This window comes from Nannospalax galili, unplaced genomic scaffold (genome assembly GCF_000622305.1).
Source record: "Nannospalax galili isolate Female #2095 unplaced genomic scaffold, S.galili_v1.0 scaffold612, whole genome shotgun sequence".
Lineage (NCBI taxonomy): Eukaryota > Metazoa > Chordata > Mammalia > Rodentia > Spalacidae > Nannospalax > Nannospalax galili.
Genome location: NW_008333388.1, coordinates 1,503,371 through 1,522,160, shown reverse-complemented (window position 1 = coordinate 1,522,160; position 18,790 = coordinate 1,503,371). Strand labels below are relative to the sequence as shown.

Sequence of the window (18,790 nt, the reverse complement as noted above, 5' to 3'; positions counted from 1 at the left end):
ACTGGACTGTGCCTGTCTTAGGTTGTCCTGTCTGTTGGGATCTTACCTGTCATTGACTACCAGCCCTCGAAGGGTGGGTCCGTTTGTGTGGTTTGGCAGAGGGAGAGGCAGCACATCCAGCATTGGCCTGTCCAAAGGCCTCCTCAGGGGTCAAGAATCTGCCAAAACCTGTCAGAGGACAACCATAGGTTGATAAGGGCAAGGAATAGTGGGTCCCTGCTTTCAGAGACATGCCCAGCAAGATCTGGAGGTGGGGCAACAGCCAACTGAATGGTCAAGGAGACCGTTGACAACACAGGGTCCAAAAACCAGAAGAGTTAGTATAATAAGGGAAACAGCTAAGGCAGACAAGAGCATGGTACATCTGTAGTTCAGGAAACCATTGGCCAGGGGGTGTAGTTTTTACGTGGCATTTACCTCCTTTTCGTTGGCTACATTAATAATCTGTCAAGTTAGGTTGATGGGTTAGTGGGGGTTAACAAGAGTTGCTAGAGCTTGAGAGTTAACAATACTGATAACATAAATAATAAGGAACATAGACAAAGGTTTTTCTCTAGATTGAGGACTTAGCTTAGCTAATGTCTCTGTTTGCAGAGAGAGATGTTTGAGGTCTCCCCAGGTTGGTGGCTTTTGTGGTCTGTGAGATTGGTCTCTCGGTGGTTGAGCAGTATGCTGCTTCCTCCAGGGTCAGGGCTGCCATCTCCAGGGTTGGTGGTTGTGGAGGGAGGTTTTTCATTGCAGGCAATTTTGATGTTTTGAGCTGGGATCTAAATGGGGGCTAGAACAGTATCTGGAAAGACACAATCATAGACTTGCCCTTGCATTAACAACAGGTGTCAATAATATGATGGATATATTTGAGCTTGCCAAAAGGAGCATCCATTTGCCATATCTTATTTGGGCAAAGACCTCTAGGGAGGGTCCCAGATCGTTGTAATGGCCCAAGAGGTAGAAGAGGGGCACAAGAGGAGCAGGCATGGACCAAATGTTTACAGCTCTGAGCACAGACTGCACGAAGCCACACTTGTTTAAAGTAGCAAGGAGGTTCCTGTGCCTGGGCTTGTGGGGTTTCAAAATTGCCATGCCCTAGCAAGGCATCAAACCCAATGTTTTGAACATTGGTATTTCTATTGTGTTTTGCCTGTTGTTTACATTTGTCCTGATAAGCAGCCTTCCACAAGAGAAAATCACCTCCATGTAGACAGGCACGGGCAATATTCTGCCAGCCATAGGGAGTGTTGGCTGCATGGCTGATCTAATAGCTGACCAAACCAAGAGGAGTGAATGCCATCCTCAACTGCTGCATTACGCAGCTTCCTTAAGGTATCATGAGAATATGGATTCCAGACATTGGGGTTCTGTTGTCTCTGATTGACGATAACCAGGAAAAACTGTGGAAAATCACCCATTGTATCATAGGAGAAGGCCTAGGTGGCAGGGACTTCCAGTCCTCCTCTGGAAGGGAGGGGTAGATGGACTGGGGGGAAACTTCCTTAGAGCTAGTGCAAGATGGCAGAAAGTAGCCATTGCCCCGTAATGGCGGAGCAGAGGCTGTCTTAACTTCCCATTTCTAATCAAAGCCAATACAAGATGGCAGAGGGTAGCCACCGCCCCATTATGGCGGGACAGGGGCGGTCTTGACTTCCCGTTTTTTATCAGGGGGACCCTTGGACCCTAGTTCTTCATTTTCTATCTCATTATCAGCAGTCATCATTTCCACATCAGAAGAGAAATCAGTTAGTTTGGTTTTGACTGGAAATGCCTGGGATAGGCCGTCCGCAGTGTCCTATTGTTGTATTTGCTCATCTATCTCCTTTAATAGGAGAGTGTCTTGTTCAGGGGCTTTGGGGGGAATCCCCAGAAGAGAGTCCAGAATGGCTGTAGAACAGCCCAGATAATGGATCCCCCTCCCTGACTTCTCTCTTTCTGGCCGTGAATAGCACACAAGCCCATTGCTCCAGAACCCAAAAGCAGGAATCTGTAAACCAAGGAGCAAGAGCTAGCACTTCATCTAATACCTTAGTTACTTCCTTCTCTGTTACCCTAATTTGCCTACTCCTGAGGAGAGAAATCAGTGCAGCAGCACGGAGGCCGGCAGCAGCTGGATAACTATTCCTCATACTGGAGGTCACTCACCCTGCAAGACGTACCCAGAAGGACTCAGGAGCCGTCCAGGAATATGATCGGTGGAGACAGGAACAACACAACTGCAAGCCAGAAGAGGAAGCACAGGAGAACGAAAGCAGCGAGCACCCACGGAAGAATCACTGGCAAAGGGGGCACCAGGAGCCCCGAGTGTTACAGCCCAAGTGTCACAGCCTCATGGGGTCAGGCTTTTCGAGCCCCACGTTGGGTACCAGCTGCGGTCACCACCAGCAGCAGCCGCTTCTCTGTTCTCGTGGGTGCTGCTCCTTTGTTCTCATGGGCGTCAAGGCTGCTCCTCCGCTTGCCCTGGGCTGAGACCACTCTTCTGCTCACCTGGTGCCAAGGCAGCTCTTTTGCTTGCCCTGTGCTGCCTCCTGTCCTCACTGCTGCTGCCCAGTCCCAGACCCCAGGGCTGGTGAGGAGACTGTGTCAGCAGAGCCACATCCAGACACGGGATACCAGGTTCAGTGACACAGGTCTGCTTCATTGCAGGGAGGCACAAGCTTATATAGAGGTAGTGGTCCAATCACAGCACAGCAAGTAGGATACCTCATTAGCATAACAGATTTAGCATCCTATCACAGTACAGCAAGTAGGATACCTTATTAGCATCATCCTATTAGCATAACAGACAACGTCCTATCACAGAATAGAGGGTATGATGCCTCATTAGCATATTGGGTTTCAGATTACAGAGCCAGGATTCCTGGACCCTGACAGTTGCAATATCACCCCAGGCTCAAGCTTGTCTCCCACAGGTTCAGCCATGGGAACGTCAGAGTTTCTTGGTTTACCAGGAAGAGGTTGCTTCAAGAAGAGTACAACTAAAAAATCTTTAGACTGTAGAAGTCACTTGGCCATTGGGCAGCTGGAATGGGCTTGTGAACATGTCAATCATCTCAAATTATTCTATAAATTCAGTACAAACCCAAATGAAATCCCAGAATGATGCTGTCATTGTTATCCTGGTAGGTGTCCTCTTCCTGCTCCTCCTCCCCTTCTTCCTCCTTCTCCTCCTCATTCTCCCTCCCCTCCTCCTCCTCCTCCTCCTCCTCCTCTCTTCCTCCTAATTCTTTATTCCTCCTCAACTTCCTCCTTTTTAAAGATTTTAAAAACTGATTCCAAAATTTATGTGGACATGTAAGTGTCCAAGAAAAGCAAAGATACTCTTACTTAATAAGAACACAGGGGACTTTTTCTTCCACTTATCATGAGTCATCCATTGTAAAGTTGTATGCATGAAGCCTCCACAAAGCTGTGGTTTTGTTGTAGGGACAGATGAGCAGACAGTGCAGAAGAAGGGAGATGCAAGCAGAGGACCCATGAGGTGACAGTGGACACTGTGGCACTTCAGAGTGCTGAGAAGGACTTTTTAATTGACAAAGATCATTTTCTTAAAGAATAAAACTCAGTTGAATTTCTGCCCCACACCACACATACAAATCCTTCCCTAGTGCCCTTAAGACCTAAAAGTAAAAGGCAATTGTGCAGGACTCTTAGACACCTCATTATAGTTTAGGATCTAGAAGGTCTTCCCTATACAAAATCTTAAAAGCAATAACCTCAAAGGCAGAAAAGATTTGATAAATTCATCTTTTTCAAAATCCCAACTTTGGTTTACCAAAAAAAAAAAAAATTGTAGGGGCTGGAGAAGTAGCTTAGCAGTTAAGAGCACTTGCTGCTCTTATAGAGGACCCAGGTTCAGTTCCCAGCACCCATTTGGCAGTTCACAACTGCATGTAACTCCAGTTCCAGGGGATCTAACTCTGTCTTCTGGCCTCCACAGACACTAGGCAGGCATGTGTCATGTATCCATGCAGGCAAACCTCATAAAATAAAAGCAAAAATTGTAAAGGAAAGACCAAGAACAGTTAAAGAATTCATATCCACAATATTTAAAGAAAAGATTTTTTAAAACATATGAAATAGATGTCTTTCAAAAACAGGTTGCTACATAGGAAGATGGTTGGAGTACTTAAATAACAAAGAAACATAATAAATGAAAAATAACATTGTTACCAATCAGGAAACTATAAATTAAGACCAAATGAGATTTCACCACATTCTAAGCAGGCTGGGAGAGAGCAGAACATCAGAATTGCAAGTGCTTGGAGCTCCAGGACCTTGTGCATATCGACATGGGTTTTATAAATCAGGGCTACTGCTCTGGAAAATGGCTTGTGTGTAGTTATATTGAAGATGAGCAAACTCTGTAAGCCAACAGTTCTGTTTTAAGGTATATGCCCATGAGAAACACATGCGTATGTGTAGCAGAGTTCATGTTGAGAATGCTCTTGGCAGCCCTGAGCTGGTCACACTTATCACAGTAGGATGGATGCATCCACGGTGGGGTGTTCATACAAGAGATGTTCTGAAGCCACAGAATGAAGAGTATGTGAAGGATTCAAACCACAGCATAGTTTCATCTGTATAAATTTCAAAAACAGGTCCAACTGAACTAAACTGTCATCAGTTGGGACCCATGGTGGAGTGGCAACATTCCATTTCTTGATGTTGGCGGTTGTTATGTGAGTGTTCACTTCTCAATAATAAATAATGATAAGTTTCTACATAATTTTAAAGTGCACACTTGAATAAGCTGTGTATGTATGATTTATGTACCTTGGTGCATGTATGTGCATGCTTTGTATATATTTTCTGAATTGGATCTTGTCTTGGTTCCTTTCCTGTTATCATGATAAAATATCCTGACAAAAGCAATGTAAGAGAGAAAGGTTTATTTTAGCTCACTGTTCAAGGTGCAGTCCATCATGGTAGGGAAGTCAAGGCAGCAGGATTTGAACCATCTGATAAGATCCCATTCACAAACTGCATATAAGGAGGGATGGATGCATGATTTCTAGAGGTCAGCTCACTTTCTCCATTTTACGCAATCTAGGATGCCAGGCAAGGAATGTTGCTACCTACAATGAATGGGTCTTCTGACCTCAACAAAATGAAGCTACTCCCTCACAAACACCTCCCAGGTGATTCTAGATTCTGTTAATTTGATGTGCTGGATAGTGTTACTTGTCAACTTGGCACATCTGGGAAGAGGAAACCCCAAATGGGGAATTGCTTCTACTGGATTGGCCTTGTGAACCCATCTATGGGGGCATTTTCTGGATTGTTGAATGATGTGGGAGAGCCCAGCATACTGTGGGCCATGCTATCCCTGAGCAGATGGTCCTGTGTTGTGTAAGAAAGAAGGCTGAGCATGGACCAGAAGAGCAAGTCAGTAAGCGGTGTTCCTCCGTGACGTGTGCTCCAAGTTCCTGCCTTGATTTCCTTGTGACTGACCCGGGAGATAGAAGATAAAATAAACCCTTACCTTCCCAAGTTGGTTTTGGTCAGTTCCTTAGTTACTTAGGAAGAAACTATGACCATTGACAGTTAATACTCACCGTCGTAGATCTGGGGACTTCATGGCTGGGATGTCCATTGCTACTTCTGCTATGGTAAGAGTGGTAACCCCAAAGAAGACTCAGCTTTGTGCATGTGTGCAGATGTGTGCAGATGTGTGCTTGATGCTGATTCTGTAAGCATCCTGAGACTCTCATTGATGTGCCTGATGCTCTGTGGTGGCCTGTCATTTGACTGACACATGCCTATAGAGCTTTATATTTGTGTTGGAAATGACGATATATAAATTTTAATATTTGGGAAGTTTTCTTACTTTCTTATTATTTGACCAAACTTGGGAGTTTGGAGCATAAACAGACATGGAATCTCAAAAGACCTCCTAAGAGACCTGTCATAACTTAATATAGTTCATTTGGCCAGCCATAAATAAAGCAAAATCTACATTAAGAGGACATTTTTTTACCTCTTAGGAAGAAATCACCACATCTTTTCAAAATAATTTATTTATTATTATAGAGGTAATGTGTGCTTATTACTGAAAATCAAAACCTTTTTCTTTGCTTTTGCGTATGGAGAGATTATTTGACATCTCTGTTATACAGTATTGTCTCCTGAGATGCATTGTATGAGACAGAGAAAGACCACTGTGCAAATGGTCGTCACACCTGTAAAAACACCCTATTGTACCTTTACATTTTCCTTTAGCTTTTTTGTTTTTACTTATAATGTATATTTATTTTTTTCAAATTGGAGTAACACTGGTTGAGAGGTTTAGAGGCTTCCAGATGTAGCTCTGGCCTTCCTCGAGCTTCTAGTGTCTCTCTGAGTGTTAAGCTCATCTTCTGGGAAATAATGAGGCTCCAAGTGTTTGCAGCATTGGATGGACAGGATATGTAAGACAGAGTGTCTGGCACATAGTGTGAGGGGCTAGAGTCTCTCTCTCTCTCTCTCTCTCTCTCTCAGAACAAGTGGGAGCCACGGGGAGGAAACCTCTACCACCCTTCCAAGAGACTCCTCAAAGCTGAGCCCAGTGTCCTCAGAAAAATGTTTGCCATGGTACAGAGAAAGGGAGGCTTGGTGACTTCTTAACTGTGAAGGCCCCTTGACCTGTGTGTGTGTGTGTGTGTGTGTGTGTGTGTGTGTGTGTACATACATATGGAAGCCAGAAGACAACCTCCGGAGTCATTCCTCAAGCACTGTCTATCTTGTTTTTTTAAAAAACAGGGTCATTTACCAGGATGGGGGTCCACTGATTAGGCTAGGCTAGCTGGCTAACCTCTGGTATCCACCTGTGTCCACCATGCTGGGGTCACAAGCATGGGCCACGGTGTCCAGCTTTTGATGTGGCCTCTGGGGATCCACCTCAGGGCCTGTGCTACTGCAGCTGGCTCTTTACTGACTGAGCTGTCTCCCCAGGCTTTATTAGCTGCTTTGATGGCTTTCCCACCTCCTTTTGATGAAACAAGGGCTATCCATTCATTTATTTGGTGTTTTAAATTTAAAATGAGCTGTCAGTTAAAATTGACAGAACTAATTCTTCAGTCTGGTAGAGGAGGCTGTTCCATATTCATGGAATGCATCTCAGACACCTGAGAGAAAGGCCAGGTGTGCCAAGAAGAGCCCGCGGGTTCCTGTTAGAAGCTGTACATCACCGTGAGGGAGAGACCTGGTGGAGAGGGGGTGCTCTGTGCTATCCTCACCCAGGGAGACCCTGTTTTCCAGCATCAGGGAGGAGACAGTGCTGGAGCAGGCTGTGTGAGCTGTGGTCTCCATGAGCCATTGAGACATTCAGGTGACTTTTCGTTGTCATGTCTGTGGAGACAAACTAGAGGGTTAGTTCATAAAAACCAGCTTCTGCAGTGCTTGGGATGACTGACGTTCTCAGCCACGTGTTGGTTTTACTTTTCATTGAGATACATTTTGAAGAAGCCACTGGAGATGTTCAGAATTTAGTAGACAGAGCCATAGCACCTGCCGAATGTCAACTGCAAAACGTAAGATGCGCCTCTGAAGTGGGACCGCAGTGCTAAGTGGGACCACGGTGCTAGATAGGGCTGTGGGATTTCTTTGAGGATGACAGTGCAAGAAACAATGTACTAAAGGTGGGCAGCCAGGCAGATCGAAGGGAAACAAAACTAACTGGATACCATGGAGGCAGGTTTGCTTCCCTAAGCAGAACTCGAGGCGGGGTTTTTGGCACGTGTGACTAGGGGAGAAAGTGCCCTCCTGAAAAACATAAAAGAACCTGTGAGGGAATTGGAGGCACAAGAGGGAAGGAGAGGTTGAGCAGGGACGTGGCCTCCGTCAGGCCAGGTCTCGGCCCCACGCATAGTGAGGTATGGAAGTGTTGGCCATGTAACCAGGTTCTGACCAATGAGAGGGAAGTAAGAGTGTGGGGTGGAACTTCTAGGAAGGATGTTTAAAGATGAAGGAAGTCAGGGTTGACAAGATGGTGCGCCGGGAAAAAGGGCTTGCCCCAAAAGCCTTGGCGCCTTGAGTTTGATCCCTAGAATGAAAGTTAGAAGGAGACTTCTGGTTCCACAAAGTTGTCCTTTGGCCCACACATGCACCATGGCATATGCATCATCCCCTAACCCCCACACACACATCATATGTGCACAACAATAATAATAAATAATTTCAGAAATAAAAATAATGATGGATGAAGTGGGAGGTTTTCTTTCTTTTTTCTCCTTCCTTCTCCTTCTGCACTTTGACAGTGAGGTATATAGCACTGGAAGATGCTGCGTGACCCCAGGAGTGAGACCCCTGATCGTGGAGCCACCTGCCACCCCTAGTTGACAGATATCAGTAGAGCTTCACTTATTTTAACTGAAGAAGAACTGCAGTTGTACGTTAAATCACCTTCATGCTGTAACTGACTGGCACAGTGAGGCCGGATGGCGGGGCTCGGAGGTTCTCTGTGGCTTGATGCTCTAGTGGCTTGATGCTCTAGTCACTGTGGCTTGATGCTTTAGTCACAGAGGGACAGTGTGATATTTTAATACTTCTATTTTTTTCTTGTACTGACTATTAAAAAAGAAGAAAAAAGACTTTTTGTGCTTTTCTTGTGCAGCGGAGAGCCTTGTATTTAAACTGTATACATACTAATTTTAATTTGTCCTCCAAAAGTCTGTTTATCTTTTAGATTTTATTTTTAATATTGTGTGTGTGTGTGTGTCTGTGTGTCTGTGTGTTACACATGAGTTCAGGTACTCCACAGAAGCCAAAAGAGGGTATCAGATCCCCTAGAGGTGGAGTGTTACAGGCAGCTGTAAGCCACCAGATGTGGGTGCTTGGAGCGAAACTCAGATCCTCTGCAAGAACAGTACATGCTCTTAACCAGTGTGCCATCTCTCCTGCCCCTCAAGTCTTATTGTTTTTTAGACTTTCAGTATGTCATTTAAAATGCTATTTCCCCCAAAAAATGGATTTTGAAAAATCTTGTATTCCCTGATGCAACTCTCCATTCTCTTAAATTCGGGTATAAAATAAAATGAAACCGACTAGTGACCATGGAAGTTAGTGGATACAAGCAAAAATATGTTCTCAGAAGACATCTGTGGTTCCTCTGGAGCTGTCGGTCTCTGTCCCCTTGCCGTTGTCTCACTGAGCTGCTTTGAAAATGTAGACCGTGCCCACAGTGATGTCAGAAGCCATGGTCCATTAATAGAGGAATGGGTCTCACCCGGAGGCAATTTTGCTACCCAAGGGACATGTAGCAGTGTATAGCCGTAGTTTTGCTTGTCACAACTGGATGGGCAGCATTGGGTGGAATCGGAGGATGCTCCTACACACATCCTAGAATGCATAGGGCAGCCCCAGGATGACGACTCACCCAGGTCAAGATGTGAGCAGTGTGGGATTGAGGTCCATGGTACAGAGAGCAGCCCTGGTGGTCATGCTTGGATTTTAAGAGTTTAGTTGTCCAACAGCGTCATTAAAAACACTGAGATTTTACTCTAAGGGTTTACGTAAATCGATTTATTCACCATCCCGCCATCTTGAAAGTAGCCCAAGTGAGGCTTGTTCCCCCAAATGAGCTAGTTAGCATTCTCCCTAGTTGGCAGCTTATCCGCTTCTGGTAGGTAAAGCTGACTGAAGGTTGGTGCTTCACCAATCCCAAGTGGAGATCCAGGTTTCAGTACTATTTCCTGGGGTGCTGTGATTTGAAACTTGGGAACTGAACACATTTATATTCTAAACCCAGTGGGATGTTTGAAGACAGTTTCTCCTGCCTTCGTTTTATGTTTTGAAGGCGTCTTTAAGGACTGGCCGCTGGTTAGCCTGTTGACTCTCAACATTGAAACATATACTCAACAAGTTAAAACTTGAAATCTAGCATAAAAATTATGAAAATTCCTCATTTGGACTCTTTTTTCCAGGTGATCCTAATTGTGTCAAATTAACAGCAAAAACTAGCCATCACAATGGGTACGCATGTTGACGTGTGTGTGTAGTGTATGTAAACACCCGAGCACACATGGGTGCACACATCTGTTTGGAGGCCAGAGGAGGACATTGGGTGCATAGCTACACACAGCTTTTCCTGTGTGAGTGCTGGGGATTCAAACTCGGTCATCATGCTCGCCTGGAAGGTGTTCTTACCCATCTCTCTAGTCCCGTAGTCCGTTTTTAGTAGAACATTAGGAAAACCAAAATAATGTATTAGAGACCCCTGTCTCCCCTGCCTAAATAAATAAATAATAAATCTTCAGTTTGTCTGTATTCCAGTGTCCATGGTCTTAACCGTAAATGCTTGTAAAGCATTATCCCTAGAAGACATTTAAGTACTACTTATACCAAAGACTCCTACCTGCCCTCTAGAAAGAACCGGAGGGTCTGGGTGCCCTGCTCTCTACAGATTGAATCCTCCAGATATCCATGTGTTGAAGGTTCACTCCCCAGTTCATGGCACTATGGTGCAGTGGTGAGACTTTTAGGGGGTGGGGCTGGGTGGAAGGAAGTTAGGTCATTGGGGATGCACTCTTAGAGGGGATACTGGGACCTGAGCCCCTTCTCTTCCTCTGGCTTTGCTTCCTGGCAGCCAGCCAAGAGGTTAGCATCTTGCTGTGCTAGGTGTTCCCACCAAGATGTGCTGCTTCCCCACAGGCCATGGCACCCGGCAAAGTTTCATGGACTGAAACTGGGAATGAAAATCACCAACTCCCCCTTGTAACTTGATTTCTCTCAGGTATTTGCTATGGCAACGGAGAGCTCGCTTTCCCAAAACACTCTCCCAGCCAAAGCAATACACATGTCATGGTGACAAATGAATAGATTACCCTTTAAATATTTGCGTATAAAATAATTATTTGTGGACTATCTAGCATGATCCAAGACTGTTCAGTTTTCCTAAGTTCAAGGATATTTGTTATAATTAAATATTTTAATTTAAAAATTATTTTAAATCACCTCTTATTATTTATCATGAAGTAAATTTTTTTTGAATTTTTAATAACTACATGATTAGAAGAAGCATTTCATTAAACAGCATTAACATGTTCAATAATTTCCTGAGCTAAGATGCATCATTTCCAAAAGTGGCTATAAAATTATTAGGTTCACAGTTGAATTAATAGAGTTATACAATATTGAACTCAGTATAAATCTTGTAAGACACAAAACTGAATGAGTATTTAACATTTAAAAAAGATCTCCATTTTATTTTAAAGTATACTGTTTCTTACAGAAAGACTCATTGTTTTTGCTAATAACACTGAGATGTTGGCGCATGCGTCTCTAATCTGTATGTATCTGATTGTTACTAGTCATAATCAGTTGCACTCGGATCCTTGGCACCTGTGTATGTCTATAAAGTCATCAGGTAGATTTCAATGGTAATATTTATCTTTTTTAAAGGTTAAAAACTCAGGGCTTATACTGAGTTCAATACTGTATAACTGTATTAATTCAACAGTGAACCTGAAAATTTTATAGCCACTTTTGAAAGAGATGTATCTTTGCTCTGTAAACTGTTATTGAGTATGTTAACGCTGTAATGAACTGCTTCTTCTAAATTTTTTTTTTTAAATATTAAAATTGTGTGTGTGTATGTGTCTGTGTGGGGGTGAGTGCATTAGAGTGCAGTGCTCTTGGAAGCCAGAGGGGTCAAAATCACCTGGAGCTGGAGTTACAGGTAGTCGTGAGCTGTCCCAGGTGGGTGCTGGGACTTGAGCTCAGGTCCTCTCAAAGAGCAGTGTGTACTCTTAACCACTGAGCCGTGCCTCCACTTGTTATAATTAAAACACATGTATTTCCTGCTTGTTTTAAGAAAGTGACATTGGTGCTGGAGAGATGGCTCAGCAGTTAAGAGCACTGACTGCTCTTGCAGAGGACCCGGGTTCGATTCCCAGCACTCACATGGCAGCTACAAACCATCCTTAACTCCTGTAACTCCAGTTTCAGGGGATCCAACGCCCTCTTCTGGCCTCCACAGGCATTGCATAGCACAGGCACACATACACATGCAGGCAATACACTCATAAACATAAAATAAAAATAATAAATAAAATATTTTTAAAAAAAATGACGTCAAGATAAAAAGGAAGCACTTGGCCAAACCCACCATAGCAGCCACATGAAGGAATCTTTGTCTGGTGGCACCAGCACTGTCACCCAGCAGTGCCCTAATCTTCTCTGTCTTCACCCCCAGGTATGCGCCAGGGCAATGACTACGGCACCCAGTACCGCTCGACTATCTATCCCACCTCCGTTGCACAGATGGAGGCAGCCCTGAGGTCCAAGGAGGACTACCAGAAGGTAGGGATCTCCAGTGCACACCTGCTCGGCCAGTGTGACTTGGCCAGCTCAACATTACAGGGAAGTTTGGTTCTTTTCACCTGCAACCATATTCCATGGCTTGTGTTTTAGATGTAGATATTTCTACAAGGCTTGGAGCAGAGCCCTTGTGCCAAAGAAATATGTGCTAAGATTTTAAGAGTGGGTCCTTGTGTATTCTCTTTAAAATCAACGTACTTCCCCCCAAGAGGAGTATGTCTCTCTGTCAGAATCTGTTTAAGTAACAGACATTGCTTCTTTCAGTCTTGTGATAGGATGGGCCTCTTCTGGGGTTGAGGGAGTGTCCTGTCCAGGCTCTCTCCTGGCTCCCAGGTGTAAATCCTGTGAATAGTTGCACAGTCTTTCTTCTATGTGTGTTTTCTTCTGTGTTCAAATCTTACATTTATAAGGACTGCAGTCCTGTTGGACTCAGCCTAACCCTAATAATCTCACTTAATTCGATTACTTCTGTAAAACCCCAAACTGCATATAAGGCTCTGTGCTAGGAGATTAAGGCTTCAGCAGGTCTTCTCTGAGGACACAGTTTAACATGTGATACACTCTTTCTCTTCCAGTAAACTTAATTATAATAAAACTACTTACCGGAAATAGATGCATTACATCATGAAATAATTATTTTCACTATTAACTTCTGCAATAAAAAATAATCTCCAATAGATTTGGCTCTTTTAAAAACATCTTGAATTGCTTTAATTTCTAGAGTTTTGTGATAATGCTCAAATTTTAATTATGATATTTTCTTATGTGAACTCACACTTAACAATAGAGCTAGGCATGGCTATCGTGCTGATCTATTGTATAATTAGTAAATAGTGTAGAGGAACTACCACGGTGCCAAGGAGGTAGTGAGGCTGGGATGAGGTGTGTCTGCTGATGAGGTTTATGGACTGGTCAGTTCCACTCTGATAGGAGACAGGTCTGAGGGAGATGTTAAGAGAGTCCCTCATCCCATCAAATATCCAAGGCTATGATATCTTCTTGGCTGATATGGTGTGCAGCCTGGGGCACAGCCCTGTGCCCCATGTAGAATTTTCTCTGTGTGAGTCAGGGCCAGATTTAGTGACTAACTTCTTTTCTGTTCCTTTCTGGGGACTACAGTAAGAGAGTACAGACATCTCCATTTTCAGGAACAAAATGTCTCAGTACGTTCCTCTCTTGGGAGGGGGACAGTGAGGCACACGGTGCATCTGCACCTCAGTGGCCACTGCAATATTTGTCTTAGCCTGAGTCCCGTGGAAGGCAGAGTGCAAAACAAGGGGCTGGTGTGTGTAAAGATGTCCTGGGTGTGTGGTACCAGGAAGTAGGAACAAAGGACAAGGAGGAGTCGGGGAGGAATGTATAACATCCAGGGCATGCAGGCCCCTCCTGCCAGTAACAGGCTGCTCGAGCCTCTTGGAATCACCTGTCATTCCTGGGGAAAAGAAGTGCATTGTCATGGAAGCCATCATGTGTAGAGTCACCTTGCACTTCTGTGGAAACTTCATCCCAGGGCAGGAGGCAAGAGGCATTTGTCAGGAGGATGAGGGGAGCATTACTGGTGCACGGAACTTTGAGTCCCTGCAGACCAGGGCACAAGAGCAGAGGCCAAAGGAGAAGCAAGTGAGCCACAGGGCCCAGCGTGAAGCAGGAAAAGTGCCAACAATGAAATGTGCCCTCGCTCGTTCCTGTGAGCAGACGTCCTGACCGAAAGCAACGTAGGGGAGAAACAGGTTTATTTGGCTTACAATTCCAGGTTACCACCTATCCTCACAGGGAAATCAAGGCAGGAACCGGAGGCAGCTAGTCTGTTCTAGTTACTTTCTATTGCTGTGATAAACACTGACCAAAACCAACTGGGCAAGGAAGGCTTTATTTCAGCCACTCCCAGGTCATAATCCAACATGGAGGGAAGCCAGGGCAGAAACTTAGGGCCGAAAGCTGGAGGCAGGAACTTAAGCACAGACCATGGAGGAGTGCTGCTTACTGGCTTGCTCCTCTGGTCTGTGCTCAGCCTGCTTTCTTATACAACCCAGCACCACCAGCACAGGGGTGGCATTACCACAATGGGGCTGGGCCCCCCCACATCACTCAACAATCAAGAGAATGCCTCACAGACATGCCCACAAGGCCAGTCTAATAGCAGCAATTCCCCAGTTGAGGCTGCCTCTTCCCAGGTGTGTCAACAACTGAAATGATTCCACACATAGTCATATGCAGGTGCAGAGAGAGAAAACACATTCATTGCTGATGCTCAGCTAGATTTCTCCTCCCACACAGTTTAGGACCCCAGACCAGGGAGTGATGCTGTCCACAGTGAGCTGTGCCTTCTCACATCAATTAGCTTAATTAAGACAGTCCCCCACAGACATGCCACAGACCAACCAATGTGAAAAATCCTTCATTGAGACTCTCCTCCCAGGTGGTTCTAGGCTCTGTCAAGTTGGCAATTAAAACTAACCATCACTGGGTGCAAGCTGCATCCGGCGCCATCATCCACAAAGGGCCCTTCCCCCACCAGCTCTGTCTTCGAGCTAGGAAAGGCTGCTAATGCCAAAGACTCAAGGCTGATCCCACCAAGTGGTTCTCCGGTGTAGTGATGAAACCGAGGAAGAAAATTGGAAGGCAACTTCCCAGCGGGGCCTTCGCCTGATCATGTAATCACACAGTAGCCAGCTTCAGATACAGAGGTAACGTAGCAGTGATGTACAGCACACACATAGCCTTTAACGGTGGAGATAACCAGAATAGAATAGTGAATGCTAATTACTGTTCTAAGCATGAAGTTCACTACAAATCTTTGACTTCTGTCTATCCATTAATTCACCCATCTATTCATCCATCCATCCACATGTAGATACAATAGATATGCATAGATGTAGGTATATGCCTCTCTGTGTCTTTGTTTAAAATTGCATGCATTCATGTATTTCTGAGACCTTGTTTCTGCTTTTGAAACTTGTATGAATTTCTGTTCATTACATTGGTGTAATTGTAATATCTATAACTGCCCCCCAAAGAAGTCAATAATTTGCCTCTGAAAGGTGACACTGTTAGCTTTTGCTTCATAAAGAAATTGAGGTTTTCTTTGCTTTTTACCTTAAAAGTGCTGTGGTTTCTGAACGGGCTCCACGCCATAGAGACTGAGTCTCAGATCCTGTCTTTTGCCTTCCCAGCTGGCTGGAGGAGGGCAGCCTCTGGATTGCCTTTGTGATACTTTATGTTAAAGGTGACCTTGAAGAAAGGGCTGGAACAACAAAGGCATTTAATCTTGGGGGAGTCATTTCTTCACAATACCAGATTAGGCTCTATCTTCTGTAATTGTGTCAGAAATATTCAGATTTATTTCTGAGAGCAGAGACTTGCTCCATTCATTTTAAATGTCCCTTTTTCCCCTTCAAAGGTTGCCATTTCTGACCCTCCATTCTGGGCATTATTTCCAAGTCTGCTGGGACCCTTGTGTACTAACTGTAATGTTGACTTAGGCTACTAATTTGATAGTCTCCACTAGTTTGCCCCCAGTGACCTCCCAGGAACCCACTTCCTCAGCAACTTCTTTATATGTGACGTTAGAATGACAGTATTGCTTACCACAGAGCAGCTATTTGAACGTAAAATTAGCTGATTTTATCACAGGGACCAATTGTTGAGCTAATTAGATGTGCGGGAGTGCTGAGAAGCCAGAAACCTAAAGTGAATTTTCCATCCAACCGTGCTTTTCTGCAAAGTTGGCTAGGCTGTGGATCCCAGGCCCAGCAGACACCTGAGGAAGAATTTTTCTTACTTCAGATCAGATTGAAGGGTGGGGGAAGAAGGCCCAAGGAGGAGGGTCAAGCTTTCAGGAGTGAAACTTCATGCTGGATTTGCTGGCCTTGAAAGAGCTGGGTTCTGCTTCTTGGCAGTCTTTAATGAGCTGAGAATGTCCACTAAAATGTGGGCAGTGCCCATGCCTTTTGGGGAAGTCTTTATAATCTTTTCCTAACTGTGTCTTCATATTTAAACATTTTTTCCTTAGAGAGCTTTGTGGTGGGGTTGTTTATGGCATTGATTAAAGGAGGTATAGAAAGTGTATTGCTTGTGAATTACCCATTGTGGACAAGTTCCCTTCCAAGTGAGCCTGTCCTAACCAACATCTTCTAATATGCTCAACTGAGTCTTGGTCTCTGGAGATGGTGGACTGGTTCATATGGGATTCCCTCATCCTTAAAAATGCAATGCTTATTCATTTGGGAATTAAGTATTTTGGTTACTAGTTGATTATATGTCTTGAACCTTGAGAGACAGTTAACAGAGGTGAAGGTTGTTTTTCTGGCCTATCACATGCCTAGGTCCTTCCCAACTCAAGACTCATGAATGAAAAACATATTTTAACTAAATATTTCTCTATCAGAAGACAGAAGAAAAATCAGTTTCCCTTTGTGGTACATTTTATAACATATTAGGTTCTAATGATAATATCTTTCTGGAGTGAATGCTAAACTGCTATATTTCAAATATAACTGTTTCTATTACTCTATTATTTCTATTAATCTCTCTGTTTGTTCATCCATCCATCCATCCATCCACCTACCCATCCACCCATTCACCCTTCCATCCATCCACCCACACATATGTCTGTCCACCCACTCACCTAGCCTATCCATCCATTTATCTATCCAACCATCTGTTTATCCATCCTCTCTCCCATCAGCCTGTCCATCCACCCATCTACCCACTCATCCATCTGTGCATCCATCTATAGCTTCAGTATGTAGCTATATTCTTTCAATCATTTCTATAATTTTATCTTAAATTTTAATTATTCAGTAATTTGTCACCTATATATTTACATATATGCAATATCGTGTATGTTTTAAGGCAAAACACCCAAAAAGAAAGATATAAAACAATGTGTAATGATTGCTCGGAATGTTTATCTTTCGTTAGTTCATTCTTATATAGATTGCAGACAGATATGCAATGATGCCACAGCCTCCTCAGTGAGACCCTGACGCCGAGTGCTTTGGTTTGACTGCTTTGTAAGATGAGAGAGAGAGAGAGAGAGAGAGAGAGAGAGAGAGAGAGAGAGAGAGAGAGATTGAGATTCCATTATTAAATAATCTATCTGTGCTACCAGTGACAGTTCCGCCACTTTTCTCTTGTGTGATATAAATGCCATCTGCAGACCAATGGCACTCAGGTTCACAGTTCACAGCCCCATGCCCTCCAGATCCCTGTATCCAAATGCCCACTTGTTATTTCCGCATGCTTGCCCATACAACAAGCCCTACGTTGAAGGCTTTAATCACACACCCATATAAGCAAACTGCTGGCTTCTTTCTTCTGCCCATCCACTGACAGCATCCCCAGGAGTCAGGCCAGATCCATCCCCGTGCTCACTCCTCACCACCATTGATTTAACCAGGTGACCCTGGTGCATCAGCTTCTTCTTTCATTGCTGTGACCAAATACTTGACAAGAAGCAACTTTAGTGAGGAAGGGTTTATTTTGATTCACAGTTTGAAGGGATACAGTCCATGAGAATAGACATGGTGGCTGGTCACATTCATAGTCAGGAAGCAGAGAGATGACGAGGACTGGGGTGGGACTAAGAAACCTCTAGGTCTGCCCTCCATGACCCACTTCATACAGCTGTGAATCACCCCAAAACCTGCCCCTAGCTGGGGACCAGGTGTTCAAACACATGAGCCTATGGGGAACATTTCACATTCAAGCTACGACCTAGAATAGAACTCCCATGCGCCTGACGCTCTGTCCCTGCCACAGCCACAGCCATCACTTAGGCTGCCATTATCTGTTCCTGGACCACAGAACTTACCTCTCCATTTCTATAACTGCCTACCCAGGGCAGCTGGAGTAGCCATCATAAATATCACCCAGATTACTTCCCTTCCTTCTGCCCAGCACGGCCATGGCTTGCCAACTGTGTGTGGACTGAAATCCAAAGTCCTTAGCATGGCCTACTAGACCCCACACAATCATCACACCATCTTTCTGTGAGGTATCTGTACTTTTTACATATCAAGATATATGTACAATATAACATATAAAACTAGCCCAAAGCTCAAGGATTTTTGGATACCTGGGGTATCAGAGTAAGAACCACAGAATTGGACATGGATGTTGTCACAGAGACCATGCTCCTGTGGTTTTTATCTTGTTTTGAAAGGAGGTAGAAATTTGTGTAAGTTTACTCCCTTTCAAACATTTCTACCACAGTGGTGTAAAAAGAAATCCTAAAAGCTCAAAGAATGTTAATGAAAGATCTCTCTCCCCCTCCCCCACCCCCTCCCTCTCATCATTTGGGTGGTTGGCAGAATGGTCTACTACTCTTGTTAGCTACTCACAGTGCTTGAACTTGAGCTAATTTCTCTACATAACAAAATTTCCCACATAGATTTCTTTTAAGAATCAACATTTTTGTATGTCTCTATTTTCTCTTTCTGCCTTCCTTCCTCCCTTCCTCCCTCCCTCCTCCCTTCCTCCCTCCCTCTTCCCTCCCTCC

The 18,790-nt window shown here is 44.3% G+C and overlaps 1 protein-coding gene across 7 annotated transcripts in view; it reads left to right on the top strand.

Annotated features, from left to right (window-relative positions):
* Positions 1-18,790, top strand: part of Msra (methionine sulfoxide reductase A) — a 367,510-nt gene that overhangs the window by 251,472 nt on the left and 97,248 nt on the right. For all 7 annotated transcript variants that reach the window (XM_008828101.3, XM_008828100.3, XM_008828104.3 and 4 more), the window contains one exon: positions 12,164-12,270. In XM_008828101.3, coding sequence (XP_008826323.1) covers positions 12,164-12,270 — 107 coding nt within the window. The remainder of the gene's footprint in view (positions 1-12,163; positions 12,271-18,790) is intronic.